This window comes from Pseudophryne corroboree, chromosome 6, assembly GCF_028390025.1.
Source record: "Pseudophryne corroboree isolate aPseCor3 chromosome 6, aPseCor3.hap2, whole genome shotgun sequence".
Lineage (NCBI taxonomy): Eukaryota > Metazoa > Chordata > Amphibia > Anura > Myobatrachidae > Pseudophryne > Pseudophryne corroboree.
In genome coordinates this window covers 644,212,539-644,240,070 of record NC_086449.1, presented here as the reverse complement: position 1 = coordinate 644,240,070, position 27,532 = coordinate 644,212,539, and the positions used below count along the sequence as shown (strand labels likewise).

The following is a 27,532-nucleotide window of genomic DNA, read 5'->3' as shown; positions in this document are numbered from 1 at the left end:
AGGGCTCCATCCACAAGTCCCACATGCCTAGCGGAATCGCTCTGTGTTAGCTCCTCCTTCAATGTCTCCAGCTTCTTCTGCAAAAGCCTGATGAGGGGAATGACCTGACTCAGGCTGGCAGTGTCTGAACTGACTTCACGTGTGGCAAGTTCAAAAGGTTGCAGAACCTTGCACAACGTTGAAATCATTCTCCACTGCGCTTGAGACAGGTGCATTCCACCTCCTATATCGTGCTCAGTTGTATAGGCTTGAATGGCCTTTTGCTGCTCCTCCAACCTCTGAAGCATATAGAGGGTTGAATTCCACCTCGTTACCACTTCTTGCTTCAGATGATGGCAGGGCAGGTTCAGGCGTTTTTGGTGTTGCTCCAGTCTTCTGTACGTGGTGCCTGTACGCCGAAAGTGTCCCGCAATTCTTCTGGCCATCGACAGCATCTCTTGCACGCCCCTCTCGTTTTTTAAATAATTCTGCACCACCAAATTCAAGGTATGTGCAAAACATGGGACGTGCTGGAATTTGCCCATATTTAATGCACACACAATATTGCTAGCGTTGTCCGATGCCACAAATCCACAGGAGAGTCCAATTGGGGTAAGCCATTCTGCGATGATCTTCCTCAGTTGCCGTAAGAGGTTTTTAGCTGTGTGCGTATTCTGGAAAGCGGTGATACAAAGCGTAGCCTGCCTAGGAAAGAGTTGGCGTTTGCGAGATGCTGCTACTGGTGCCGCCGCTGCTGTTCTTGCGGCGGGAGTCAATACATCTACCCAGTGGGCTGTCACAGTCATATAGTCCTGAGTCTGCCCTGCTCCACTTGTCCACATGTCCGTGGTTAAGTGGACATTGGGTACAACTGCATTTTTTGGGACACTGGTGAGTCTTTTTCTGAGGTCTGTGTACATTTTCGGTATCGCCTGCCTAGAGAAATGGAACCTAGATGGTATTTGGTACCGGGGACACAGTACCTCAATCAAGTCTATAGTTGGCTCTGCAGTAATGATGGATACCGGAACCACGTTTCTCACCGCCCAGGATGCCAAGGCCTCAGTTATCCGCTTTGCAGCAGGATGACTGCTGTGATATTTCATCTTCCTCGCAAAGGACTGTTGGACAGTCAATTGCTTGGTGGAAGTAGTAAAAGTCGTCTTACGACTTCCCCTCTGGGATGACCATCGACTCCCAGCAGCAACAACAGCAGCGCCAGCAGCAGTAGGCGTTACACGCAAGGATGCATCGGAGGAATCCCAGGCAGGAGAGGACTCGTCAGAATTGCCAGTGACATGGCCTGCAGGACTATTGGCATTCCTGGGGAAGGAGGAAATTGACACTGAGGGAGTTGGTGGGGTGGTTTGCGTGAGCTTGGTTACAAGAGGAAGGGATTTACTGGTCAGTGGACTGCTTCCGCTGTCGCCCAAAGTTTTTGAACTTGTCACTGACTTATGATGAATGCGCTGCAGGTGACGTATAAGGGAGGATGTTCCGAGGTGGTTAACGTCCTTACCCCTACTTATTACAGCTTGACAAAGGCAACACACGGCTTGACAAATGTTGTCCGCATTTCTGTTGAAATACTTCCACACCGAAGAGCTGATTTTTTTGGTATTTTCACCAGGCATGTCAATGGCCATATTCCTCCCACGGACAACAGGTGTCTCCCCGGGTGCCTGACTTAAACAAACCACCTCACCATCAGAATCCTCCTTGTCAATTTCCTCCCCAGCGCCAGCAACACCCATATCCTCCTCATCCTGGTGTACTTCAACACTGATATCTTCAATCTGACTATCAGGAACTGGACTGCGGGTGCTCCTTCCAGCACTTGCAGGGGGCGTGCAAATGGTGGAAGGCGCATGCTCTTCACGTCCAGTGTTGGGAAGGTCAGGCATCGCAACCGACACAATTGGACTCTCCTTGTGGATTTGTGATTTCGAAGAACGCACAGTTCTTTGCTGTGCTTTTGCCAGCTTAAGTCTTTTCATTTTTCTAGCGAGAGGCTGAGTGCTTCCATCCTCATGTGAAGCTGAACCACTAGCCATGAACATAGGCCAGGGCCTCAGCCGTTCCTTGCCACTCCGTGTGGTAAATGGCATATTGGCAAGTTTACGCTTATCCTCCGATGATTTGAATTTATATTTTTGAGTCCTTTTTTTACTGATCTTTTGTGTTTTGGATTTTACATGCTCTGTACTATGACATTGGGCATCGGCCTTGGCAGACGACGTTGATGGAATTTCATCGTCTCGGCCATGACTAGTGGCAGCAGCTTCAGCACGAGGTGGAAGTGGATCTTGATCTTTCCCTATTTTTGGAACCTCAACATTTTTGTTCTCCATATTTTAATAGGCACAACTAAAAGGCACCTCAGGTAAACAATGGAGATGGATGGATACTAGTATACTTTTGCCCTTCTGCTCCACGGGAGGTTTCTGTCCTCCCTGAGCTCGCCTTAGGACACCTGCGTTACGGTTTGACAGGTGTACCGCCCCAGTCAAACTCCCCACCTGCCACTGTGACTGACGACACAGAGGTAGCTACAGCCGTGGACTACCGTACTGCGTCTGCTAGTATAGAGATGATAATGATATAAAAAATATATATATATCACTACTGCAGGTATATATATAATATAATGACGGACCTGCTGGACACTGTCAGCAGACTCCTAAACTACTAGTATGAAGAAGATAGAAAAAAAAAACCCACCACAGGTAGGTATACAATTATGGACGAGCACTGACGACACAGAGGTAGCTACAGCCGTTGACTACCGTACTGCGTCTGCTAGTATAGAGATGATAATGATATAAAAAAAATATATATCACTACTGCAGGTATATATATAATATAATGACGGACCTGCTGGACACTGTCAGCAGACTCCTAAACTACTAGTATGAAGAAGATAGAAAAAAAAACCCCACCACAGGTAGGTATACAATTATGGACGAGCACTGACGACACAGAGGTAGCTACAGCCGTGGACTACCGTACTGCGTCTGCTAGTATAGAGATGATAATGATATAAAAAATATATATATATCACTACTGCAGGTATATATATAATATAATGATGGACCTGCTGGACACTGTCAGCAGACTCCTAAACTACTAGTATGAAGAAGATAGAAAAAAAACCCCCACCACAGGTAGGTATACAATTATGGACGAGCACTGACGACACAGAGGTAGCCACAGCCGTGGACTACCGTACTGCGTCTGCTAATATAGAGATGATAAAGATGATAGAGATGAACAAAAAAAATATAACACTACTGCAGGTAAATATTTATATAATATAATGAATGACGGACCTGCTGGACACTGTCAGCAGAATGCGTTTATAGAATAAAAAAAAAAAAAACACCACAGGAGTGTTTATCTTTTTCAGGCAGACAATATACTGGTGGTCACTGGTCAGTCACAATGGCAGCAAAAGTGTGCACTGTACTCCTGCTATAACTGCACCCCAGTCTCCCCCACAATTCAGCTGTGTGAGCAGTGAGCACTCAGCACAGTCAGATATACATAGATATATCATGCAGCACACTGAAGCTGAGCACAGATATGGTATGGAGCGTTTTTTTCAGGCAGAGAACGGATTAAAAAAAACTAGCAAAACTCTGCACTGACTGTACTCCTCCTAACAGCTCTCCCCAATCCTCCCCACAATAAGCTAAGCAGCAATCAGATCAACTAACTACTAACAGTAACTATAAACGGAGAGGACGCCAGCCACGTCCTCTCCCTATCAATCTCAATGCACGTGTGAAAATGGCGGCGACGCGCGGCTCCTTATATAGAATCCGAGTCTCGCGATAGAATACGAGCCTCGCGAGAATCCGACAGCGGGAAGATCCGAGTCTGCCTCGGACCCGTGTAAAAAGGCTGAAGTTCGGGGGGGTTCGGATTCCGAGGAACCGAACCCGCTCATCTCTAGTATAATCCCCATGGTCCTTACGGAGTCCCCAGCATCCACTAGGACGTTAAAGAAAATAAGATTTTACTCACCGGTAAATCTATTTCTCATAGTCCGTAGTGGATGCTGGGCGCCCGTCCCAAGTGCGGACTTTCTGCAATACGTGTACATAGTTATTGCTTAATAAAGGGTTATGTTATGTGGGCATCCATTGTTGATGCTCTGTTGTTGTTTATACTGTTGACTGGGTAAGTTTATCACAAGTTATACGGTGTGATTGGTGTGGCTGGTATGAGTCTTACCCTGGATTCCAAAATCCTTTCCTTATAAAGTCAGCTCTTCCGGGCACAGTTTCCTTAACTGAGATCTGGAGGAGGGGCATAGAGGGAGGAGCCAGTGCACACCAGTAGTACTAAATCTTTCTTAAGAGTGCCCAGTCTCCTGCGGAGCCCGTCTATTCCCCATGGTCCTTACGGAGTCCCCAGCATCCACTACGGACTACGAGAAATAGATTTACCGGTGAGTAAAATCTTATTTTTTAAGTCTGGAAAGTAAACTCTTTCAGTGTGACATAGACATAGGACTCACCAGGAGACTGTGCTGATTAATATGATTGGTGGCCCTCGCCCTCTGATGTGTATCAGGCGGCCTATCATTGGCCTGCAGAGACATACTGAGCAGCAGGCAGGAGTGATCACACTATTAGCAATGTCTAGTGTGCAGCAGCCCTGAATATTCTGTGCTCCATTAGCACTGTCTATGCTGTGCTAGTTTGTCACGGTATCCGTTTGGTATTTTTAAGCTGTTTTCAATTAAACATTTGGTCTATGGTAATTTTCTTTTCCGCATTCTAGCTCCATCCTAAATTATTGTTGTAAGTTGGAAAAACCACATGAGTGGAAGAACCTGGAGGAGGTGGCCTTATGCGGTAACACTGCAGCTTGTGCTAATTGCAGCTTTACTTTCCTAAACGCCTACAGTAGTTCCATGATACATTTCTGTCATTTTGTTACGTGCACTGTATTATGTGCCTATTTTGCACCTAAAGGCAGCTGTGTACACTGTACTGTGTCAGCATTATATTTGGGTTGTAATTTTGATGCTTCTAACAATAGCTACTATTTTCCATACTTTTTGTCTTGTACACCCATATTGGGTTACCAGCTGAGCCCTCAAACAACATAATTATATATATTTTAGGCATATATGCTTAGCTCACACAAGGTCAATTGGACAGTGTTTAATAACCGCTTATGAACTTCTGCAGTATTTATTCTTCCCACATATAACGAAGAAGAGGCAGCGACAACAATTCAGCATAGAACGGACCTTCCAACCATTGTGATGTGTAGACCATTACTAATGGACCAGTCACCCCAACACAGTAAAGACATCCAGTTTGTGGGCTGAACTAGAAAGCAGTCCTAATGCTTGGAAACAGTCACATCAATGACTCTACATGATGAATACTCAGTGGCCCTCATTCCGAGTTGATTGCTCGCTAGCTGCTTTAAGCAGCAGTGCACACGCTAAGCCGCCGCCCTCTGAGAGTGTATCTTAGCTTAGCATAAGTGCGAACGAAAGATTAGCAGAACTGCTCAGAAAGAAATTCATTCCGTTTCTGAGTAGCTCCAGACCTACTCCTACCTTACGATCACTTCAGTCAGTTTAGTTCCTGCGTTGACGTCACAAACACACCCTGCGTTCGGCCAGCCACTCCCCCGTTTCCCCAGGCACGCCTGCGTTTTCACCTGTTACGCCTGCGTTTTTTAGCACACTCCCGGAAAACGCTCAGTTACCACCCAGAAACACCCACTTCCTGTCAATCACTCACCGATCAGCAGAGCAACTGAAAAACGTCACTCGCCCTTGTGTAGAATAGCATAGTTTTGTGTGAAAGTACTTTGCGCGTGCGTACTACGGCCCATACGCATGAAATGCCGATTTTTAGCCTAATCGATACGCTGCGAACGTCAGCTAGCGATCAACTCAGAATGACACCCAGTATCTCCAACGTAAGGATGTACTGGTTCTTAATGAACACATCACCTGCATCTTTAACATTAACTAAGCCAACAAGAAGCTGGTCTCAGTTTTGCGTAGACTGCTGGTGAACTTCCTATGACCAGGTGACTCTGCTGCAAGTATGTATATATGTAAATAATGCCATACCTATAGATGTGAAAAACTCTGCTTGAACATGCCATTGGTACCAGAGGTTGGCGAGAAGCAGTGAGATGCCAAAGAACTTCATCCTCACATATGATTGGAGAGCACCTGAATCTAGGAGAAAACAGAAAAGGAGTTACAATGAAAGCAGTTAAAAATTATTCTTGCTACAATGTTGTAATAATATTTTATCAACAGCAAATTACATTTTCCATGTATGCAGTGTCTGGTGTACAGGCCCCTGTACTGATGGATCTAGTGCTGCTTGGAAGCTGTACTGCCTTATTGGGATGGGTGTGGTATAGAAGATCTACATGTATTAGGTCTGTAGTCATTAGGTCGACCCCATATTGTCGACAGACACAAGGTCAATATATGACAGGTCAACAATGTCAAAGGTTGACAAGGTCGAAAGCTCGACATGACAATGATCGACACACTTTTTTAAAATTCTTTTTGCATATTTGGTGTTCGTGTGGATAGTTTTGGCATCTTTGACCACCAATCGTTGAAACGCTTTGCTCGCCACACTTCGGGCACAATGTCTTGCCACAAGGTTATTAAAGGGTATGATTTCTGACATGGACAGTCAAGGCAGGAAAAAGTACAAAAACAAGAAAAAAAAAATTGTCGACCCTCATCATGTCAACCATATTAACCTGTCACCCTTTTCCAGTGACGACCATTCATAGGTTGACCTTCTGTCCACGTCGAACAGATGGGAGTTGACCTAATGACTGTCAACCAATAGTCCGGATCCCACTGGGATTCACCTTGTATAACATAAGGCAGAAGTCATGACCTTTACAAAAACTGAAGCAATGTTCACATAGCAACCGCAGTTCTAAGTACTCACAGACGCTCAAGAGGCAGCACTATACATTATTTGAAAGTATTAAAACGAATGTGTATTGTAATACAATGTGTTCATTATATTGGGAGCTATGACACAGAAGTCAGACTTATCTAGAGAGGGGGAATTGGAGCTAAGAAAGGCTTAATGGGTATCAAATCGTTAGTGATAGAGTTAAGACATGGACGCTCTTTAAAATTTTGCTGCAGTAGGGATGGACACCAGAAACCGATGGTTATCAAACATCGATGTTCCCAATCCTTTGAGAGTACTTTTTTCATCGATTAGTGGATGCTGTTTCTGATGCCCATCCCAATTTCGATGGCTGAGTGCTTGAAATCAGCTGAGGTTTTTATGCCCATGCATGAAGCTTAGACTGCTTATAGTATAGCACAGTATAACCATCGATAGTTCTGATGCGGTGACTAGTAGCAATCACATCACAAGATTTGATGTTAGAAGTCCAGCAACCATTCAATGCCGGGCTTCCAATGTTCATCCCGAAGACATAGAAATTACTAATGAAATCCTCAATATATAGCACATGCAGCCAAGGTCTTAAACAAAACCCAGACAAGAATATAAAATACCTTCCTGCATACCAAGTACCTAATATACAGCTGATCCCAATAACTTCATCATAGAGACTTCAAATGCAGCATACGGTGGTATTGGATACTACAAGCATATAAATAGAATATAATCCCAGAAGATGACTAAAGCTGGATACACTCTATATGATAGTGTAAACCAGCAATGCGGTGATGTGATACGATACAGCGCATCGCCATACACACTAAATGAACAGATGTAAGACAGCGCAATGTATTGTCGCATGCTGCATGTTCATTCCATTGAACGTGCAGCACATCCAATGGGACACTTGAATGAACTAAATATCTGGGATACACACTATGCGATGTGTACGTACGATCGGCATCGGAATGATATATCGTATTTACCAGCCACACCAATCACACCGTACAACTCGTGATACAATACCCAGTTAACAGTGTGATAACAACTGAGCCTCTCAACAGATGGCTCAACAATAACCCTTTAGTTAAACAATAACTATATACAAGTATTGCAGACAATCCGCACTTGGGATGGGCGCCCAGCATCCACTACGGTCTACGAGAAATAGAATTACCGGTGAGTAAATTCTTATTTTCTCTGACGTCCTAAGTGGATGCTGGGACTCCGTAAGGACCATGGGGATTATACCAAAGCTCCCAAACGGGCGGGAGAGTGCGGATGACTCTGCAGCACCGAATGGGCAAACTCTAGGTCCTCCTCAGCCAGGGTGTCAAACTTGTAGAATTTAGCAAAGGTGTTTGACCCCGACCAAGTAGCTGCTCGGCAAAGTTGTAGAGCCGAGACCCCTCGGGAAGCCGCCCAAGAAGAGCCCACCTTCCTCGTGGAATGGGCTTTCACTGATTTAGGATGCGGCAGTCCAGCCGCAGAATGTGCAAGCTGAATCGTACTACAGATCCAGCGAGCAATAGTCTGCTTTGAAGCAGGTGCACCCAACTTGTTGGGCGCATACAGGATAAATAGCGAGTCAGTCTTTCGGACTCCAGCTGTCCTGGAAACATACATTTTCAGGGCCCCGACTACGTCCAACAACTTGGAAGCCTCCAAGTCTTTAGTAGCCGCAGGCACCACGATAGGTTGGTTCAGATGAAAGGCTGATACCACCTTAGGGAGAAATTGGGGACGAGTCCTCAATTCTGCCCTATCCATATGGAAAATCAGATAAGGGCTTTTACATGACAAAGCCGCCAATTCTGAAACACGCCTGGCCGAAGCCAAGGCCAACATGACCACTTTCCACGTGAGATACTTCAATTCCACGGTTTTAAGTGGCTCAAACCAATGTGACTTTAGGAAATCCAACACCACGTTGAGATCCCAAGGTGCCACTGGAGGCACAAAAGGGGGCTGAATATGCAGCACTCCCTTAACAAAAGTTTGAACTTCAGGTAGTGAAGCCAGTTCTCTCTGGAAGAAAATCGATAGAGCCGAAATCTGGACCTTAATGGAACCCAATTTTAGGCCCATAGTCACCCCTGACTGTAGGAAGTGCAGGAAACGGCCCAGCTGAAATTCCTCCATTGGGGCCTTCCTGGCCTCACACCACGCAACATATTTTCGCCATATGCGGTGATAATGGTTTGTGGTTACTTCTTTCCTAGCTTTAATCAGCGTAGGAATGACTTCCTCCGGAATGCCTTTTTCCTTCAGGATCCTGCGTTCAACCGCCATGCCGTCAAACGCAGCCGCGGTAAGTCTTGGAACAGACAGGGCCCCTGCTGCAGCAGGTCCTGTCTGAGCGGCAGAGGCCATGGGTCCTCTGAGATCATTTCTTGAAGTTCCGGGTACCAAGCTCTTCTTGGCCAATCCGGAACAATGAGTATAGTTCTTACTCCTTTTCTCCTTATTTTCCTCAGTACCTTTGGTATGAGAGGAAGAGGAGGGAACACATAAACCGACCGGTACACCCACGGTGTCACTAGAGCGTCCACAGCTATCGCCTGCGGGTCCCTTGACCTGGCGCAATATCTTTCTAGCTTTTTGTTTAGGCGGGACGCCATCATGTCCACCTGTGGCCTTTCCCAACGGTTTACAATCAGTTGGAAGACTTCTGGATGAAGTCCCCACTCTCCCGGGTGGAGGTCGTGCCTGCTGAGGAAGTCTGCTTCCCAGTTGTCCACTCCGGGAATGAACACTGCTGACAGTGCTAACACGTGATTTTCCGCCCATCGGAGAATCCTTGTGGCTTCTGCCATCGCCGTCCTGCTTCTCGTGCCGCCCTGTCGGTTTACATGGGCGACCGCCGTGATGTTGTCTGACTGGATCAGTACCGGCTGGTTTTGAAGCAGGGGTTTTGCCTGACTTAGGGCATTGTAAATGGCCCTCAGTTCCAGAATATTTATGTGTAGGGAAGTCTCCTGACTTGACCATAGTCCTTGGAAGTTTCTTCCCTGTGTGACTGCCCCCCAGCCTCGAAGGCTGGCATCCGTGGTCACCAGGACCCAGTCCTGTATGCCGAACCTGCGGCCCTCTTGAAGATGAGCACTCTGCAGCCACCACAGCAGAGACACCCTGGTCCTTGGAGACAGGGTTATCAACCGATGCATCTGAATATGCGATCCGGACCACTTGTCCAACAGGTCCCACTGAAAGGTTCTTGCATGGAACCTGCCGAATGGAATTGCTTCGTAGGAAGCTACCATCTTTCCCAGGATCCGCGTGCAGTGATGCACCGACACTTGTTTTGGTTTTAGGAGGCCTCTGACTAGAGATGACAGCTCCTTGGCCTTCTCCTCCGGGAGAAACACTTTTTTCTGTTCTGTGTCCAGAACCATCCCCAGGAACAGTAGACGTGTTGTAGGGACCAGCTGTGACTTTGGAACATTAAGAATCCAGCCGTGCTGTTGTAGCACCTCCCGAGATAATGCTACCCCGACCAACAACTGCTCCCTGGACCTCGCCTTTATCAGGAGATCGTCCAAGTACGGGATAATTAAAACTCCCTTCTTTCGAAGGAGTATCATCATTTCGGCCATTACCTTGGTAAAGACCCTCGGAGCCGTGGAGAGACCGAACGGCAACGTCTGGAATTGGTAATGACAATCCTGTACCACAAATCTGAGGTACTCCTGGTGAGGATGGTAAATGGGGACATGCAGGTAAGCATCCTTGATGTCCAGTGATACCATGTAATCTCCCTCGTCCAGGCTTGCAATAACCGCCCTGAGCGATTCCATCTTGAACTTGAATTTTTTTTATATATGTGTTCAAGGATTTCAAATTTAAAATGGGTCTCACCGAACCGTCCGGTTTCGGTACCACAAACATTGTGGAATAGTAACCCCGTCCTTGTTGAAGTAGGGGCACCTTTACTATCACCTGCTGGGAATACAGCTTGTGAATTGCCTCTATCACTGCCTCCCTGCCTGAGGGAGTTGTTGGCAAGGCAGATTTGAGGAAACGGCGGGGGGGAGACGTCTCGAATTCCAGCTTGTACCCCTGAGATACTACTTGAAAGATCCAGGGATCCACCCGTGAGCGAGCCCACTGATTGCTGAAATTTTTGAGACGGGCCCCCACCGTACCTGGCTCCGCCTGTGGAGCCCCAGCGTCATGCGGTAGACTTAGAGGAAGCGGCGGAGGACTTTTGCTCCTGGGAACTGGCTGTATGCTGCAGCTTTTTCCCTCTACCTCTGCCTCTGGGCAGAAAGGACGCGCCTTTAACCCGCTTGCCCTTATGGGGCAGAAAGGACTGTACCTTATAATACGGTGCTTTCTTTGGCTGTGAGGGAACATGGGGTAAAAATGCAGACTTCCCAGCAGTTGCTGTGGAAACTAGGTCCGAGAGACCGTCCCCGAACAACTCCTCACCTTTAAAAGGCAAAACTTCCATGTGCCTTTTTGAGTCTGCATCACCTGTCCACTGCCGAGTCCATAACCCTCTCCTGGCAGAAATGGACATTGCACTTATTTTAGATGCCAGCCGGCAAATATCCCTCTGTGCATCTCTCATGTATAAGACTGCGTCTTTAATATGCTCTATGGTTAGCAATATAGTGTCCCTGTCTAGGGTATCAATATTTTCCGACAGGGAATCTGACCACGCAGCTGCAGCACTACACATCCATGCTGAAGCAATAGCTGGTCTCAGTATAATACCTGTGTGTGTATATACAGACTTCAGGATAGCCTCCTGCTTTCTATCAGCAGGTTCCTTTAGGGCGGCCGTATCCGGAGACGGTAGTGCCACCTTCTTTGACAAGCGTGTGAGCGCTTTATCCACCCTAGGGGATGTTTCCCAACGTGACCTATCCTCTGGCGGGAAAGGGTACGTCATTAGTAACCTTTTAGAAATTACTAGTTTCTTATCGGGGGAAGCCCACGCTTCTTCACACACTTCATTTAATTCCTCAGATGGAGGAAAAACTACTGGTAGTTTTTTCTCTCCAAACATAATACCCTTTTTTGTGGTACCGGGGGTAACATCAGAAATGTGCAACACATTTTTCATTGCCTCAATCATGTAACGTGTGGCTCTATTGGAAGTTACATTAGTCTCATCGTCGTCGACACTGGAGTCAGTATCCGTGTCGACATCTGTGTCTGCCATCTGAGGTAGCGGGCGTTTTAGAGCCCCTGATGGCTTTTGAGACGCCTGGGCAGGCACAGGCTGAGAAGCCGGCTGTCCCATATTTGGTATGTCGTCAAACCTTTTATGTAAGGAGTCGACACTGTCACGTAGTTCCTTCCACATAACCATCCACTCAGGTGTCGGCCCCGCAGGGGGTGACATCACATTTATAGGCATCTGCTCCGCCTCCACATAAGCCTCCTCATCAAACATGTCGACACAGCCGTACCGACACACCGCATACACACAGGGAATGCTCTGACAGAGGACAGGACCCCACAAAGCCCTTTGGGGAGACAGAGAGAGAGTATGCCAGCACACACCAGAGCGCTATATAACACAGGGATCCCACTATAAATGAGTGTTTTTTCCCTTATAGCTGCTTATATTATATATACTGTGCCTAAATTTAGTGCCCCCCCTCTCTTTTTTACCCTTATGTAGTTTGACACTGCAGGGGAGAGCCAGGGAGCGTCCTTCCAGCGGAGCTGTGAGGGGAAAATGGCGCCAGTGTGCTGAGGGAGATAGCCCCGCCCTTTTTCCGGCGGACTTCTCCCGCTTTTTCTGGAATTCTGGCAGGGGTATTTTTACACCTATATAGCCTTCCTGACTATATATGGTGTAGATTTGCCAGCCAAGGTGTATTATATTGCCCTCAGGGCACCCCCCCCCCCCCCCCCCCCCCCCAGCGCCCTGCACCCATCAGTGACCGGAGTGTGAGGTGTGCATGAGGAGCAATGGCGCACAGCTGCAGTGCTGTGCGCTACCTTGTTGAAGACAGAAGTCTTCTGCCGCCGATTTTCCGGAACACTTCTTGCTTCTGGCTCTGTAAGGGGGCCGGCGGCGCGGCTCCGGGACCGAACGATCGAGGTCGGGTCCTGTGTTCGATCCCTCTGGAGCTAATGGTGTCCAGTAGCCTAAGAAGCCCAAGCTACCTCCAGTCAGGTAGGTTCGCTTCTTCTCCCCTTAGTCCCTCGCTGCAGTGAGTCTGTTGCCAGCAGATCTCACTGTAAAATAAAAAACCTAAATATACTTTATTTCTAGGAGCTCAGGAGAGCCCCTAGTGTGCATCCAGCTCAGCCGGGCACAAGATTCTAACTGAGGTCTGGAGGAGGGTCATAGTGGGAGGAGCCAGTGCACACCAGTAGTCTAAAGCTTTATTTTAGTTGTGCCCAGTCTCCTGCGGAGCCGCTATTCCCCATGGTCCTTACGGAGTCCCAGCATCCACTTAGGACGTCAGAGAAAGTTTATTTGAATTCACATTCTAAATGTACTGTAGCTTGTTTTTTTCTATGCTGCTTATGGCTGGTACAACATGGGTAACTGCAGTAACAAATGACACGTTTGTGTTACAGAATGGGATCTTGCACGGGTGTGGATCATAGGGTCAACCACACTTAGGTCGACAGTGTCTAGGTCGACCACTAATAGTGGCTGACCTAATGCATGTCGACCTAAGTGTGGTCGACCTAGAGACCGGATACCATCTTGCACAGGAGAGGAACGCACAGAATAATCCAACTAAGGGGGTCATTCCGAGTTGATAGCTTGCTATTTTTTGTACTGCTACGAGCAGATAGTCGCTGCCCACAGAGGGGTGTATTTTTGCTTTGCAAGCGTGCGATCGCATGTGCAGCCGAGCACTACAAAAAAGTTTTGTGCATTTGTCGGAATGGATCCGACAACCCCTATTCAATGGACGGCCAAATCCGACTGTCGGATTTGCCCGTACCCGGGGTCCTGTCCTGCCGCTGTCACCGGGTGCGCTGACAGCAGCGGCTGCAGATGGCGTCGGCCAGCGGGGGGAGTAATGGCGGCCGGCGGTGAGCTGGACGGCGGCGGAGGTAAGCTGGATGGCGGCGGGGGGAGCTGAGATCGGCAGCCGGTGGGGTGTCGTCTGTACATGCAGGTCAATTTCAACTATATCGTTAACAAAAAGGTGCGTATCGACCAGTGTGTACGCTACGAATGACATATTAAATTAGGCTGAAACCCAACAATTTGGTAATATTGGACACCTCCTGACGACTACTGTTGGCTGTTTGTAAAAATCGCTCAGTGTGAATGCACTATATCGTTTGTCCAGGACTCCAGGAAGTTCAAGGGGAATCGTTCAACGATATAGTTCATGTTTCATATCGCCTAGTGTGTACCCAGCCTTACAGAATGAAACAGAATACATCCAAGAAGCCAATGGTAAACACTTTACTTATGTCATATATATTACTCGGAAGTGTCCTTACTTGCTCTTCAAATTATTTGTAAAGATAGTTTCCCCATTATTAAGCTATGCAAAGGATTATTTATTAGCTCTATTTACAGTGGGTTACACAAAGAAGCGATGATTCATGGAAATTCCCTTGCCTCAGGGTGACACATTCTCTTTCTGTCAGGCTTCACAATAACTTGTCAGAACAAATAAATCCTACACAGCTGAGGACTGATGGGAGTCTGGCCAGCAACTTATATGCATCTTTTCCTTCTTAAACATTTGTAAGATAAACTGAACTTAACCCCGACTCTGTACACTCAGCTAGCTAGTTACACCATGTACGAATGTAGTAAGGGAACACACTTCCACCTTTCTGATATTAGAATCCCACTCCCTCCTTTTTACTGTGTAGCGGTCACCATCAGGCCAACTAGTAGAAAAGAAAAACTGTAAATGACTTGTGTACTGTGGGTCAAATGTAATAGGTCCCAATATGGCAAAAGTGACGATTTTTGGGCGATTTTGCCGCAGGATTTAAAAGAGCAATTATTTTTAAAAGGCAACACCAGCTTCATTTAATCAAGTAAAGGGGAATATGAATAGTAGATAAATGTCTCCTCCATCCTTATGTAAAAAAGTAACTTCTGTCTACACACGTCCAGCCAGATTTACGGTGGTATCATACTTACCTACATTTTTTTTTCTCCTTGCCAGGAGAAGCCCAGATAGGATATACAGTTGGCTGGGGCAGGCCAGGCTCTCAAGGTACTAGGCCAGCAAATCAGAGATCCAAAAGGAGGGGGAGGGGGGCTAAAATGATGTGACCCTCTTCATTTAGCCCCAACCTCTCGATCCAGAGCCACAATTCCCAGTATTATCTCCCCATAATGTCCACTTCACTAGGCAACGGACGGGAGGATGGAGATCCACCCAATCTCCCAGGGGAGAGGGAGACTACCAAAAAAACAAACAAAAAAAACCTTCTGGGTTAGGCCTCCAAATCTTTGGCATTCCGGTAACTACCTGACTGCCAACTGTAACCCCTACCCCTAACCTCACCCTAGTGACCAACACACATGTCCTAACCCTAACCTCCTTCGCAAGACAAAACTAACCCTCCTGTCCGAAGCGTAACCCTAATGATGACATTATGAGAATATAAACATGTTGCCTGTCAATAGTTTTAACGTCAACATTGTAACTGTTGACACTGTTATTGTCGATCTTTTGACTACATCCTGTGCAGGACAGATTCCAAGAGTCTGTCTCTGGAATCCAAGTTAGCACCTAACCTAAAGGAGATATTGTAAACCTTAATTCAGAGATGGCCAACAGGTAGCCTTGGGGTTGCATGTGGCCCTCGAGCCCTCACTGTGGCATCCAGCTCCTTTCTGATTTGTTATCATATTTGTTTGTTAAAGCTTGTAAAGGGGGGCACTCACAGAGCGATCGCTGCTTAGAATCTAAGCAATCTGACTAGATTGCTTAGATTTTAAGCAGCAATCACTCCGTGTGTACCCCTCACAGGCCCGCGCATCGCTATCGCTGGTGCTAGATTGGCCTGCATGCAGGCCAATCTAGCAGGTCGCTCACTTCACTCTCTGGGTGAAATGAGCGCCCCCGCACGCTCAGCACACATCGCTCTGTGCTGAGCGGGGGGAGAGATATGTGCTGAGCGAACCGTTCAGCACACATCTCTCCCCAAATCGGCCCGTGAATACGGCACTTTACGCTCTTATAAGATGCCTGCTAAGATGTTAATACAGACACAGGTCCCCGACTAATTATAGGAGATTATGGGTAATGGGCAGCCCTTTGGAAGATTGCATTTCAAAGACTTAAATAATGTATATCTTCTCCATATCCAATATCTGCAGATGCCTGTACTTAACGGACTAGCTGATCAAGTTCTAGCCTTAAATGTAAGAAAATAACTGGGATTTGTCCCTAGTTTATAATATGGTTGTGGGAATACAATGCGCCGTGTGCCCTACTCCTCTCACCCCTTTTCACGGAGGTTATATTACAGTTTTAGTAACAAATTAACACAATTATACTTTTTTTTTTTTTTTTGCAGAGATTTAAATTTCTAGCAATAAATTGGGATAAAACTGACCAAGAAAAGATGACTGTATCATATTTTATTTAAAAGAATATCATATTATATTAACTTATATTATTTTACTATGAACAGGATCTACGTGAAAACATCACTGCCCATACAATAATACTGAATACACCTTTATACTAGCCATTGCCTGATTTTGGCACCCGATTTGTTTAAAAAAAGGAAATATAATATTATATTATATTATAATATATATATATATATATATATATATATATATATATATATACACATACATACATACACACACACACATATATACATACACATATACACACACACACACACACACACACACACACACACACACACACACACACACACACACACACACAGTATCCGGAAAGTATTCACAGCACTTCACTTTTTCCACATTTTGTTATGTTACAGCCTTATTCCAGAATGGAATAAATTCATTCTTTCCCTCAACATTCTACACACAATACCCAATAATGACAATGTGAAAGTTTTTTTGAGATTTTTGCAACTTTATTAAGAATAAAAAAAAAAAAAAAAAAAATCATACGTACATAAGTATTCACAGCCTTTGCTCAATACTTTGTTGATGCACCTTTGGCAGCAATTACAGCCTCAAGTCTTTTTGAATATGATGCCATAAGCTTGGCACACCTATCTTTGGGCAGTTTCACCCATTCCTCTTTGCAGCACCTCTCAAGCTCCATCAGGTTGGATGGGGTGGTCTTCAGTATGCCGGCTGTCGGGATCCCGGCGCACAGTATACCGGCGCCGGAATCCCGACAGCCGGCATACCGACACTTATTCTCCCTCGTGGGGGTCTACGACCCCCCTGGAGGGAGAATAAAATAGTTTGGCGCACGTAGCGCGGCGAGCGCAGCAAGCCCGCAAGGGGCTCATTTGCGCTCGCCACACTGTCGGTAAGCCGGCGGTCGGGCTCCCGGCGCCGGTATGCTGGATCTCTCCAGAGATGTTCAATTGGATTCAAGTCTGGGCTGTGGCTGGGCCACTCAAGGACATTCACAGAGTTGTCCTGAAGCCACTCCTTTTGATATCTTGGCTGTGTGCTTAGGGTCGTTGTCCTGCTGAAAGTTGAACCGTCACACCAGTCTAAGGTCAAGAGTGCTCTGAAGCAGGTTTTCACAAACAGAGAATCTAAGAGTTATATGGTGACTGAAACACACAGAGAAAAATACCAAAGTAGTATATCCTGTGAGACACTATATCATATGAGAACCCTGATGCACTTAGCCCCCTTCGGTGTACAGAATATAGGGGTAGCAATATGTGTGAGGTACACGGATATAGACCACACAGCAGCTATTAGCACACACAGTCACATATACAATGTAGAAATTATTACAAACAATAAAACTGCACTGGACTATCAGTACTAAGGGGGTAATTCCAAGTGGATCGCAGCAGGAAATTTTTTAGCAGTTGGGCAAAACCATGTGCACTGCAGGGGAGGCAGATATAACATTTGCAGAGAGAGTTAGATTTGGGTGGGTTATTTTGTTTCTGTGCAGGGTAAATACTGGCTGCTTTATTTTTACACTGCAATTTAGATTGCAGATTGAACTCACCACACCCAAATCTCTCTCTCTCTGCACATGTTATATCTACCCCCCTGCAGTGCACATGGTTTTGCCCAACTGCTAAAAAATGTCCTGCTGCGATCAACTTGGAATTACCCACTAAGTAACTGGACTACTAAATAAAGCTATGTATACATATACAGATATAACAATGAACAGTAAAGACTGGCTGTATATCACAGGGTACTTGTACTAAATAACCCTGAAGTTATGCACTTTCTTAACTAACACTGTCTAAATGACATGTAGAATACTTAAGTGTCCTGTAAATGCGCAGCGCTGATGATGCAGGCGGCTTTACAGAGGAGAGACTGCCCAGCAGTCCCAGAATTGAGAGAGAGAGAGAGAGATGCAGCTCCAGGGTGGGAACATTTGCCGTAAATGGCGCCTGGGGCTGGAGGAGGGGCTACAGGTCAGAGCCCTGTCCCCTTGCTGGACTTCAACACTGGGTACTGCGGGGCCTATTTGAAACGGATTTTAATAAATCCGACCTGTGCCCCTTGCCCTGGTGGTCTAGTGGGGTCCCTGTACGGCCACAGTGTCCACTCCAGCGAGCGCGGTTTGTCTCCTAAAGACAGCGCCGGATCGCAATTTCAGCGGGTCCTGTCTGGGGGTCCCTCTTACCTCCTCCCTATAGATGCGGCCACGCGATCCAGGAGAGCAGTGGCGAATGTGTGCCTGATGTAGACCGAAGCCCTCCGCTGTAAGTACCCGGCAACCAGGGCGCGGGAGTATACATCGCCGCTGGGGGAGGTGAGGGAGCCGCAGCACGCTATGTCAGACTGACATATAGCACTTTTAAGTGCCTGTGCTGCAGCCCTTGAAGTCTTCTTTCTTCAAAAAGCTCTTTTCATGGCTGGTTAGCGCAGCCCTCCCTGTTAGCTGCCTTCACTGAACTTACAAAACTGAGCTCCAGTGCCTAGAGGCGGGGATATAGAGGAGGCGGCACTATGCATCCTTGGAAAATTCAAAGCTTTTAGCCTGTTGGTGCTTTGGATCAAGATCCGACTCTACACCCCGATGTAATTCCCTTTGGAATCACAGTGTACCCTGCTCTGCAGAAATATTTTTTTCCCGAGTTTGTGGTAACAAAACTTTTTACGTTTTGAACTAACTTTTGCTTCTATGGCTTTCCCGTGAGTCTTAAATGAAACACAGGGTTGACTGGACCCAGTGATCTCATTCGCAATGAATGCATCTCTAAGTAGTACTTGGCTCACTGACTCACGCCAGTATCTGAATGTTCTAGTAAGCAATAAATAAAAGGGGTCTGACGGAATGGTCATCCATGTTATACAGATCTGCACGCAATTGAAACGTTACCATGTGAACTATCTTAAGTTACAGACGTTTTCTTCATAGGATACAATGTAATGACTAGTTTAATATTTGACATTTGTTAGCACAATAAACTTGTATGCGGCTGTAATCTATGAACATGAACCGAACACTCAATGTATATGGCAGATATACAGGAACACACTGTTACCTTGTCTGGCTTCTCAGCAGCGACAGGAGATGGCTTATTTGATTTTTCAGGAAGTGAAAGTTCAAGTAGAACACAGAAACATTCTTTGGCTAAGAGTTACCAACCCCCAATTCCCTCACACTTTCCCTGCAGCCCCACTAACACACTAGGACTTACAAAAAGAAAAGCAAAAGGTTATTTGAAGAACGATTTCAGAGGCATTCTACCAAACGGAATTTTAATATCACTGTTAAAGTACATTGGATGTTTCTGGAAATATAACTATGCATTCTGTGTGTTCCAGCAGGTCTCTCTACTGTACAGTGGCTGCTGGTCACATGACTCACTTATGGCTCTCATATAAGCAACAGTTACCAATAAACATGTACAGTAAGTGGAACACGTTGGGGCGCAAATCAGATGGATCTATTAGCACTATGCATGGTCCATAAACAAGTGTACGCAAATATGATCAACTACAGGTCATTGCGAGTCATAAGCAATGACACATCTCCACTTGTAGCTGGGGTGTAATGTGTGGTAACAGGCCGCTTGCATGTAGGCTAAGTTGGCTGAGGGCAGGCCATGGGATTGTAAGGGAATTAAGGTGTATACACACTAGACGATATATCGTATACACTTGCAGATGCTGACCCCGTCGCCGGGTCCCGTCACTGATGACATCGCGCTGGGTACACATTGTGTAGTGTGTACCCAGCCTTAGAGATAAGCAGAGTTGCCCATGCACAGATATCCATGTGATCTCAGAAAGATCTTGTGTGGTATCCAGTCACATGGTCGACAATGAGCATGTTGACATTCATAATGTCACCATGGGTCAATGTGTCGACAAGCACCACTCTTAAAATGATGATGGTTAGGGACCGCCGGGAGGGTTAAGGTTAGGCTGCAGAACTGAGGATAGGGTAAGGCTGCAAGGAGAGTTAAGAGATTAGGGATAAGGGGAGGAAACTCCCCTGAACCACCTCGGTCAAGGTCACCGCTGGGAGTGCTGGGCACCTGGCCGCCAGGACCCAGAAGACAGACAACACAGCCGCTGGGACCAGGTAAGTAACCAGTGCACCACCAGGGACATATAGTCGATATTCTCTCATATCAGCATAGCATCTATGTAGACATGAATGTTGACATTGTAGCGGTCAACATGATGCTTATCGACATAACATACCACCCCCCTCATGTGTTGCTTTGAGAAATTTATTAGGCATTTGAATTTAAGAAATGACAAGCCACGGTCAAGGAATCAGTGGCTCACCAGTCCTCCTCTGAACTAAGTATAACGTGAGAAGATACCTCTGCGTATGGAATTGCACACTGACCGCGCTGTTTAATAACCAAGCCAAAGGAAAACCCCAGAGCAATACAACATGTAACACAGCACAGCAAGCAATAGCTCCAACTCCGTTATGTGATCACACGGGGTTATCGCTAGGTTCATACAAGTTCCGTTAATAATGCAAATGTTAGCCCGTCACCTGCTTTGTACCAGCCTATCGGCTACAGAATAAAACTGCTGCATTTCAGTGTAATAATTGTTGTTACATGGGCCTAATGTGTGTCCAGAGGATACAGCACAATCCTGTATTTATAGTTACAGTATGTATAGTAATAGGAATACAGTATGTAGCCGTTACGCCAGCACCTCACCATAACATGATCAAGCTACTGCTCGTATAAGACTTTAAAGAGACAAACGTTGCGCCTCCTAGTTTATGTCCACCTAGGTTTATGGTATATTTTTAGTTCCATTCTAGTGATAAAAGCTAAGATGAACATTTCACCAAAACACAATGTTTCAAACAGAATTCAGTTAGGATTTTACGGTATAAAGTTCCTGCAGTGGACAAATTGCCAGTGTAACGTTATATTGTGGTGAAAACTAATCCTAGACAAGATTCCATTAATTTGCTAATTCATTTGATCAATAGTGGAATTTAAAACAAAGAACAAACAAAACAAAAAAAAAAACCCCACAAATATTGAGCATGCTATAAAAGTCAAAATGTATTATGCAGTATTATACCCCCTTTCACACATACATTAAATACCAGGATTTTTGGCATGGTTTGCAGCTCGACCTAGGTCTTGGCTATGTGTGAACAGGCCCTACCCAAGTTGGGTTTGCCCCAGGTCCACAAACCTGCCCGATACCAGGTTTTTCCCTAGAGCGACCCAAGTCTTGTAGTGTGAAAGGACGTTACTTGGGTTTTAGACCCGATGATAACAAAAGTGTTTGATTGGCTATTTGGTGCAGCTGCAGGTGACATCAACTGCAAGCACCGGCCCACATGACAGGGGAGTGCACACAACACGAGACACAGCAGGACACAGTGTGGCACCCGCAGCAGGTGACAGCAGCAACACCAGTAGGGCAGCACAGCAAGAGACACAGGTCAATATTCAATTACCCCGACAGCAAGTCAGGTGATAAGTGTCGTCGCCGGGGACTATCTAATTAGACCCGGTAAGCTGGCGCATGCCTCCGGCAGGCGAAGCAGATCCCCGATAACAGCACCCATTCTCACTGAACTTGTGTGTTTACGGGTGTAACAGTACATTTTATCGGCCAAGCTAATCAAATAGCCCGACCGCAGCACCCGAAGAAACATTGGGGGTTTTTACTCCCAATGTCTCTTCGGGCCAAATTCAATATCCCAGTAAGTGTGCCATCCACAGCATCAGTTAGTTGGTAGATGCAGCAGGATATACAGTGAGTCAACAGCAGCACCAGTGAGGCAGTCGCAGCAGGAGATCGTGTTCTAGCAGCACCAGTCGGGCAGCCGCAACAGGAGACACAGTGGGGCAGCCGCAGCACATAACAATGAGCAGACGCAGCTTCCTACTCACTGGAGCTTCCCCTTTAGAAGTACACAAAATTCCAGGGCAGACCCTGGTTCAGTGTGAACGCATTCGAACTGGGAATTTCCTGGGTCCAAGTCGTAGTGTGACAGCGGGTCCCAGAGCTGTGTATTTACCACAGCGTATGTGTGAAAGGGTTATCGCTTGTTTTCTGCAGATTAAAAGAAACACCAGAGGTAACCACCACAATGGAGTACTCAACATTTACAAACAAATATTTACATTGTATTAAGCTGTCAAGCAAAGGAAGCCACCATGTAACTGCATTCCGCTTGTTTGCAAGGGCTATGAACAGCTGTTAAAATACCAGGACTTACACTCTTTATATGAGCTACAACTAGGACTAAGGGGGTTATTTAAAGATGAATTGAAATATTGCTTCCCGCAGCAAACCTGTGTCCATCTACTCAGGGCAACGCCGTCCAGCATGTGTGTGGCGCCACCCAGCGAGGCAGCCGCAATTTAATTGCAGATGCATCAATTTAAGGTTGACCCCAGCCTGCGCTGGCAGACGGTCTGGCGCCATTTCTTTTATTGGAGCGGCTGCAGATGCGGTCACGTGGTCAATGCGCAGACCCCCTGGATGCGGCTGCTACATGTGTACGCGTGGCTGCATCAAGATCTGACTGGACCACTATGTGCCACATGCTAAACTACTAATAACCCTTTAATACCGCTTGAAATATCCCAGGATTTTGCACGGGAGTGGGCAAAATCCCAGGATAGCAGGAGGTGTAAAAGGGTCCTTCTCAAAAACCCAGAGTCCATTTTTCCAGGAATCCAACCCTGCTTGTGCGCAGGGTTAGACACGGGGTAGGAGGCGGTGTAAATGGGTAAGTCGGGGCATCTGACCTGGTACCCATTTACAGCATGGCAGACCTCCAAAACCGCAGTGTCTGGGGGTCAGTCGGGTGCTGGGGTTCACGGCGCACGCTGTCTATGCACACCGCAGCGCTGTATCGGGTGCCTGGCAGCACCGGAGGTTAGAGGAAGCACAGCAGCTTCCAGGTTCCCGGATCGAGACTGCGGTGTAAAAGGGGGAGTTCCGGGTCTGACTCGGCTTGGAACCGTGTTCCAAATCCTGGGTCAGACCCAGGATTTTGGTGTAAAAGCAACATAATTCATCCCTCCTATCTCAGTACAAACAAATCCTTTATCACCAAGATCACTGCTTCTTTTTTTATGTAGAAAAAAAAGTTTTTTATGTGGCTCTATTTATTGAAGTTTTGGGAGTTTCCACAAATACAAATCAGACGCAGGCGTATCATGGCCGTTAAGACAGCGCTTTCTGGGCGTGCAGAAATTAGCAGTTGCAATCTACTTGCTACCGTAGAGCTCTCTGCGTGCCTGGATAGTAGCTCAGCCTGCGTGTCTACAGAGGCGACTCTGCAACAAATTTACACCATCAGCCGGAAATGATGCGACAGCTGTGGCTGTGGGCGTCCCTATGCTCAGGTCAGCATCTGCCCATATTAGCATGTAATCTCAATTGTATATGGCAAAAGATAACAGCTATCGCAAGAACAACCATATCTGAATTAGGCCCACTGTTTGTCTATCAAAATTGTATTAGGGGCCTTATTCAGACATGGATGCCGTGTTCTTTTGGTCTGCACACGCGCACTGGCAATAGTGCGCGTGCACGACCGTGAAGCGGCGCGATCACATGGTGATTGACAGCCGCAGAACTTGGGGGGCACAGCACCACAGTGTTTACCAGGCACAGTCTGGACAATGCAGGCGTGTCCAGACCATTTTTGGGGCAGCTGTGTGACATTACATGCAGCTGCCCTGAGAAATAAAAGGTGCCGGCTGCGTAGGTAGAGGTAGACCACAAACTGATGCGTTCGCAATTAACTTGTGAACGCATCATTGGGTGGCACCACACACCTGCTGGATGGCCTTCAGCATGTGAGTAGACTTTTGCGTGCAAAATAATGTTTAATAACTGGACATTACATAATAGGGTATTTTATCACGATACCCCATTCTTGTAAATATTACTGTTTAGCTATTGTTTATTTATACTCAAATTGCATAAGACTGTATTGTTAAATTCACTCAGATACAAAAGGAAACTTAAACAACACAGTTCACAATATATGGAGAACACAGCAAATACAATAAAAAAAAAAGTGGCCAAACTTAAGACCTTGTATGTAAAAAGACTGCACAAGACAACAATAGTGTGCGTTACAAGGGGATATCCCGAACGCTGTGATCCTGTCCGGATCCCTGTTACATGCATCCTCTCCATTCCCTTCATTATTTCTAAATATCCCCTTTTATAGTCACTTTTTCAAAAAGTCAGTAAAAACAGGCAATAAGTAACAACCGAGAAATACAGAAAACATTGTAAAGTCATTTAAACGTAACGTGGCTGAGCTTCATGCTGCGAGTATAATCATATACAACTGAAGCAGTCACTGCAATCCAACGTAAAAATAAAATTTAACAATTGCTAGTAAAAAGTTTTAAGACAGGTATAAAATAACTGGAGTTACTTTTGGGAGAAAAGCCGAGCTACAGTACAAACATAAGCCTGGTGGTAATAGACAATGACTACGTACAGAGCGCTAAGAAGACAAGTTTATATCCAGGGACAATTTAAGCTTTTAACTACAGTGTATTTATTATAGCTATTGTTTTATACGCAATTACTTGTGTACAGAAACATTGTGAATATGGGTTGTTATTACCGAGGTTATATAAAGGGGTAGCAGCTGATTTACCGACGGGGACAATACGTACGATCATAATCCCGACAGCTATTGACCTACTGTCAACATACCGACATGGTCAAAATACTGACATTCATTATACCGTCATGTTCAAAGCGTCAACATAGGGGTCGATTCAATTCACCGACAGTTGAATAGCGCTGGGAATTAGCTCCCGGCGCTATTCAATACAGCGCCAAGTGACACTCAATTGTCGGGAATTCTTCTCTCACCCCCGGGGGATGAGAGAGGAAATCCGACAAAAGTGCTGCCGAGCGGCCGGCGCGAGGCTGATTCTGTTGGAAATCAGCATCGCGGCGGGGAGTTAAGTCAGAGAATACCTGTTCTCCCGACAAATCAACCTGTTAAGTCCGGGAGAACAGGCATTCGCCGGCTTAACTTGAGCTGAATTGAATAGCGACGGGTGCTAATTCCCGGCGCTATTCAACTGTCGGTGAATTGAATCGACCTCATAGTTAGAAGCCAGACATTTGAAATGCCAACATGCTTTTTTAAGGAATTTTTGCTAAAAAAAAACAGACTTGTTCATACTTTACCACCCCAGTGGATCTGGAGGGGTAATATAATAGTGTGGCCAGCGCAACCACGAGCCATGCCAGGTAAAGTGGTACACTTAAACGGTGTCCATGTCGACAATGGCTGTCGGGATTATGACAGTCAGTATTTTGTCCATCGGTAAATCAAACTGAACCCGAACAAAGAACTGTTTCATACAGACAGATGGATGATTTAGGTTTCATACACAGTGTCAAATGAAAGCCACAATTATTAAAGCAACATTATATGCTAATACTCAAATATTGTTACATGGCAGCTATTGTACTGATACAGTAATGATGGGGTGATGGTCACTTTGTTGGTTATGCCTTGTGTGCACTAAATTAATACTATAATGTTAGTAGTAATATTTTACGTCTATCAAAAAAAAACAAGATAAAGCAGAAAAGTATGAAATGTTCTATAATCTGTGGGTGTCACTGCGATATAAAAATGAGGCAGAGACTATGTGTATATAAAGTCAGTTTTCTAATCTGTAGGATTTGCCAACTGTGAGACACATGTATTGCCTGCATCACCCACTTCCCTGCCAAGAACTATCCAGCTCTGCTATTAATTACAGCCACACACAATGAAAGAAGAAACTATTAGGCTTTCCAATAGAATGAAGCAGAGAGACTGAGGCTGGTCACCTAACCAATGATTTGCATGTTCATATTCGGAAACACTCTGAAGAAACACAGGTGACATTAAGTGATTCTAAATGAGAGGCGTTATCATAGCCTAGTGTGGGGATGTATTACAATATCTAATCATAGACCTATTCTTAATTATTGTTTGTAACAATTAATAGGACTGCCTACACTAATGATGGAGTAGCATCGAAGTTGATTGCTAATACTTGTACGAGTAACAGAGTGTGTGCGACATCTATGGTCTGATTCAGAGAAAGAAACAGAAGCAGACGCTCTTTATGTAAATGATGATACAAAGTCCCTCACTGGTGCACACGTGCGTATGAATGTGCAAGGACTGAGACGCCCACTGTCAGCGTCCGAACATACAGTAATACCGATTGGTGCGTCTTAGACAACACCTTCAGTCACACCATCGAAACTTGCACCAGCACTATGGCAGCTGCACTTTTTCCGTAAGAGTATGGCCTCCTATGTGAGTGATCAAGGGGTCTATTCATGGAGCACTGAAAAGCCCTGTTTTGCGTTAAACAGGGCTTTTCTCTGCCTACTGCAATTCACAGAGCGGGATACCGTGGAGAAGTCTCTGACTTCTTCAGCGGCACCCCCGCTCTGTGCCTGAATCGCATCACCATAGCTTTGTATGATAAGTGCGATTCATGAAGGTGCTGAAAGCTCTGCTTTCCGCTTCTCCATGGAGTTCAGGTTCGCTATCTCAGGACGGCGTAACCTGAACTGTAGTGCGGAGATGGCAGGGAAGCTCAATGCTTCCCTGATCGCTGCTCGGCACCTTGCGCTGGCTCCTCTCCCCGACCTCCCAGCAACCACTGCGGCCTGCCGGGAGGTCAACACCCTGCGCATGCGCAAAGGGACACGCCGCTGGACTCCGCGCATTGCTGGGAAGGACCGCTGGAGATGACCTCACCGGAGGAGCCCCAGACACCGCAGCGCATCCTCGGAAGGGTGAGTATACATGAATTGCTACTTATTACAGCTATACGGTATAGTGATAAGTAGCAATTCTATTTTCGTTTTCTACATGAATAGACCCCCAAGGGTCTAGGTATGTAACCGCTTTCATCAACACACACGCAACACTCTCATAACTCGGCCTTAAGATGGACCATGAGTGCCCAGGAACGTCCACTACACTTACAATGCACTTCTCCCTGCATTCAACTGCAACACTGTGACTAATTCAGCATGAGTTTTATTTCTGCAAGTATTCGCAAAA

General features: G+C 46.1%; 1 protein-coding gene across 3 annotated transcripts in view; it reads right to left on the bottom strand.

Moving 5' to 3' along the window:
* Positions 1-27,532, bottom strand: part of P4HA2 (prolyl 4-hydroxylase subunit alpha 2) — a 263,726-nt gene that overhangs the window by 144,435 nt on the left and 91,759 nt on the right. For all 3 annotated transcript variants that reach the window (XM_063928183.1, XM_063928184.1, XM_063928182.1), the window contains exon 2: positions 6,086-6,196. In XM_063928183.1, the coding sequence (XP_063784253.1) occupies positions 6,086-6,167 (82 nt within the window). In that variant the 5' untranslated portion in view covers positions 6,168-6,196. The remainder of the gene's footprint in view (positions 1-6,085; positions 6,197-27,532) is intronic.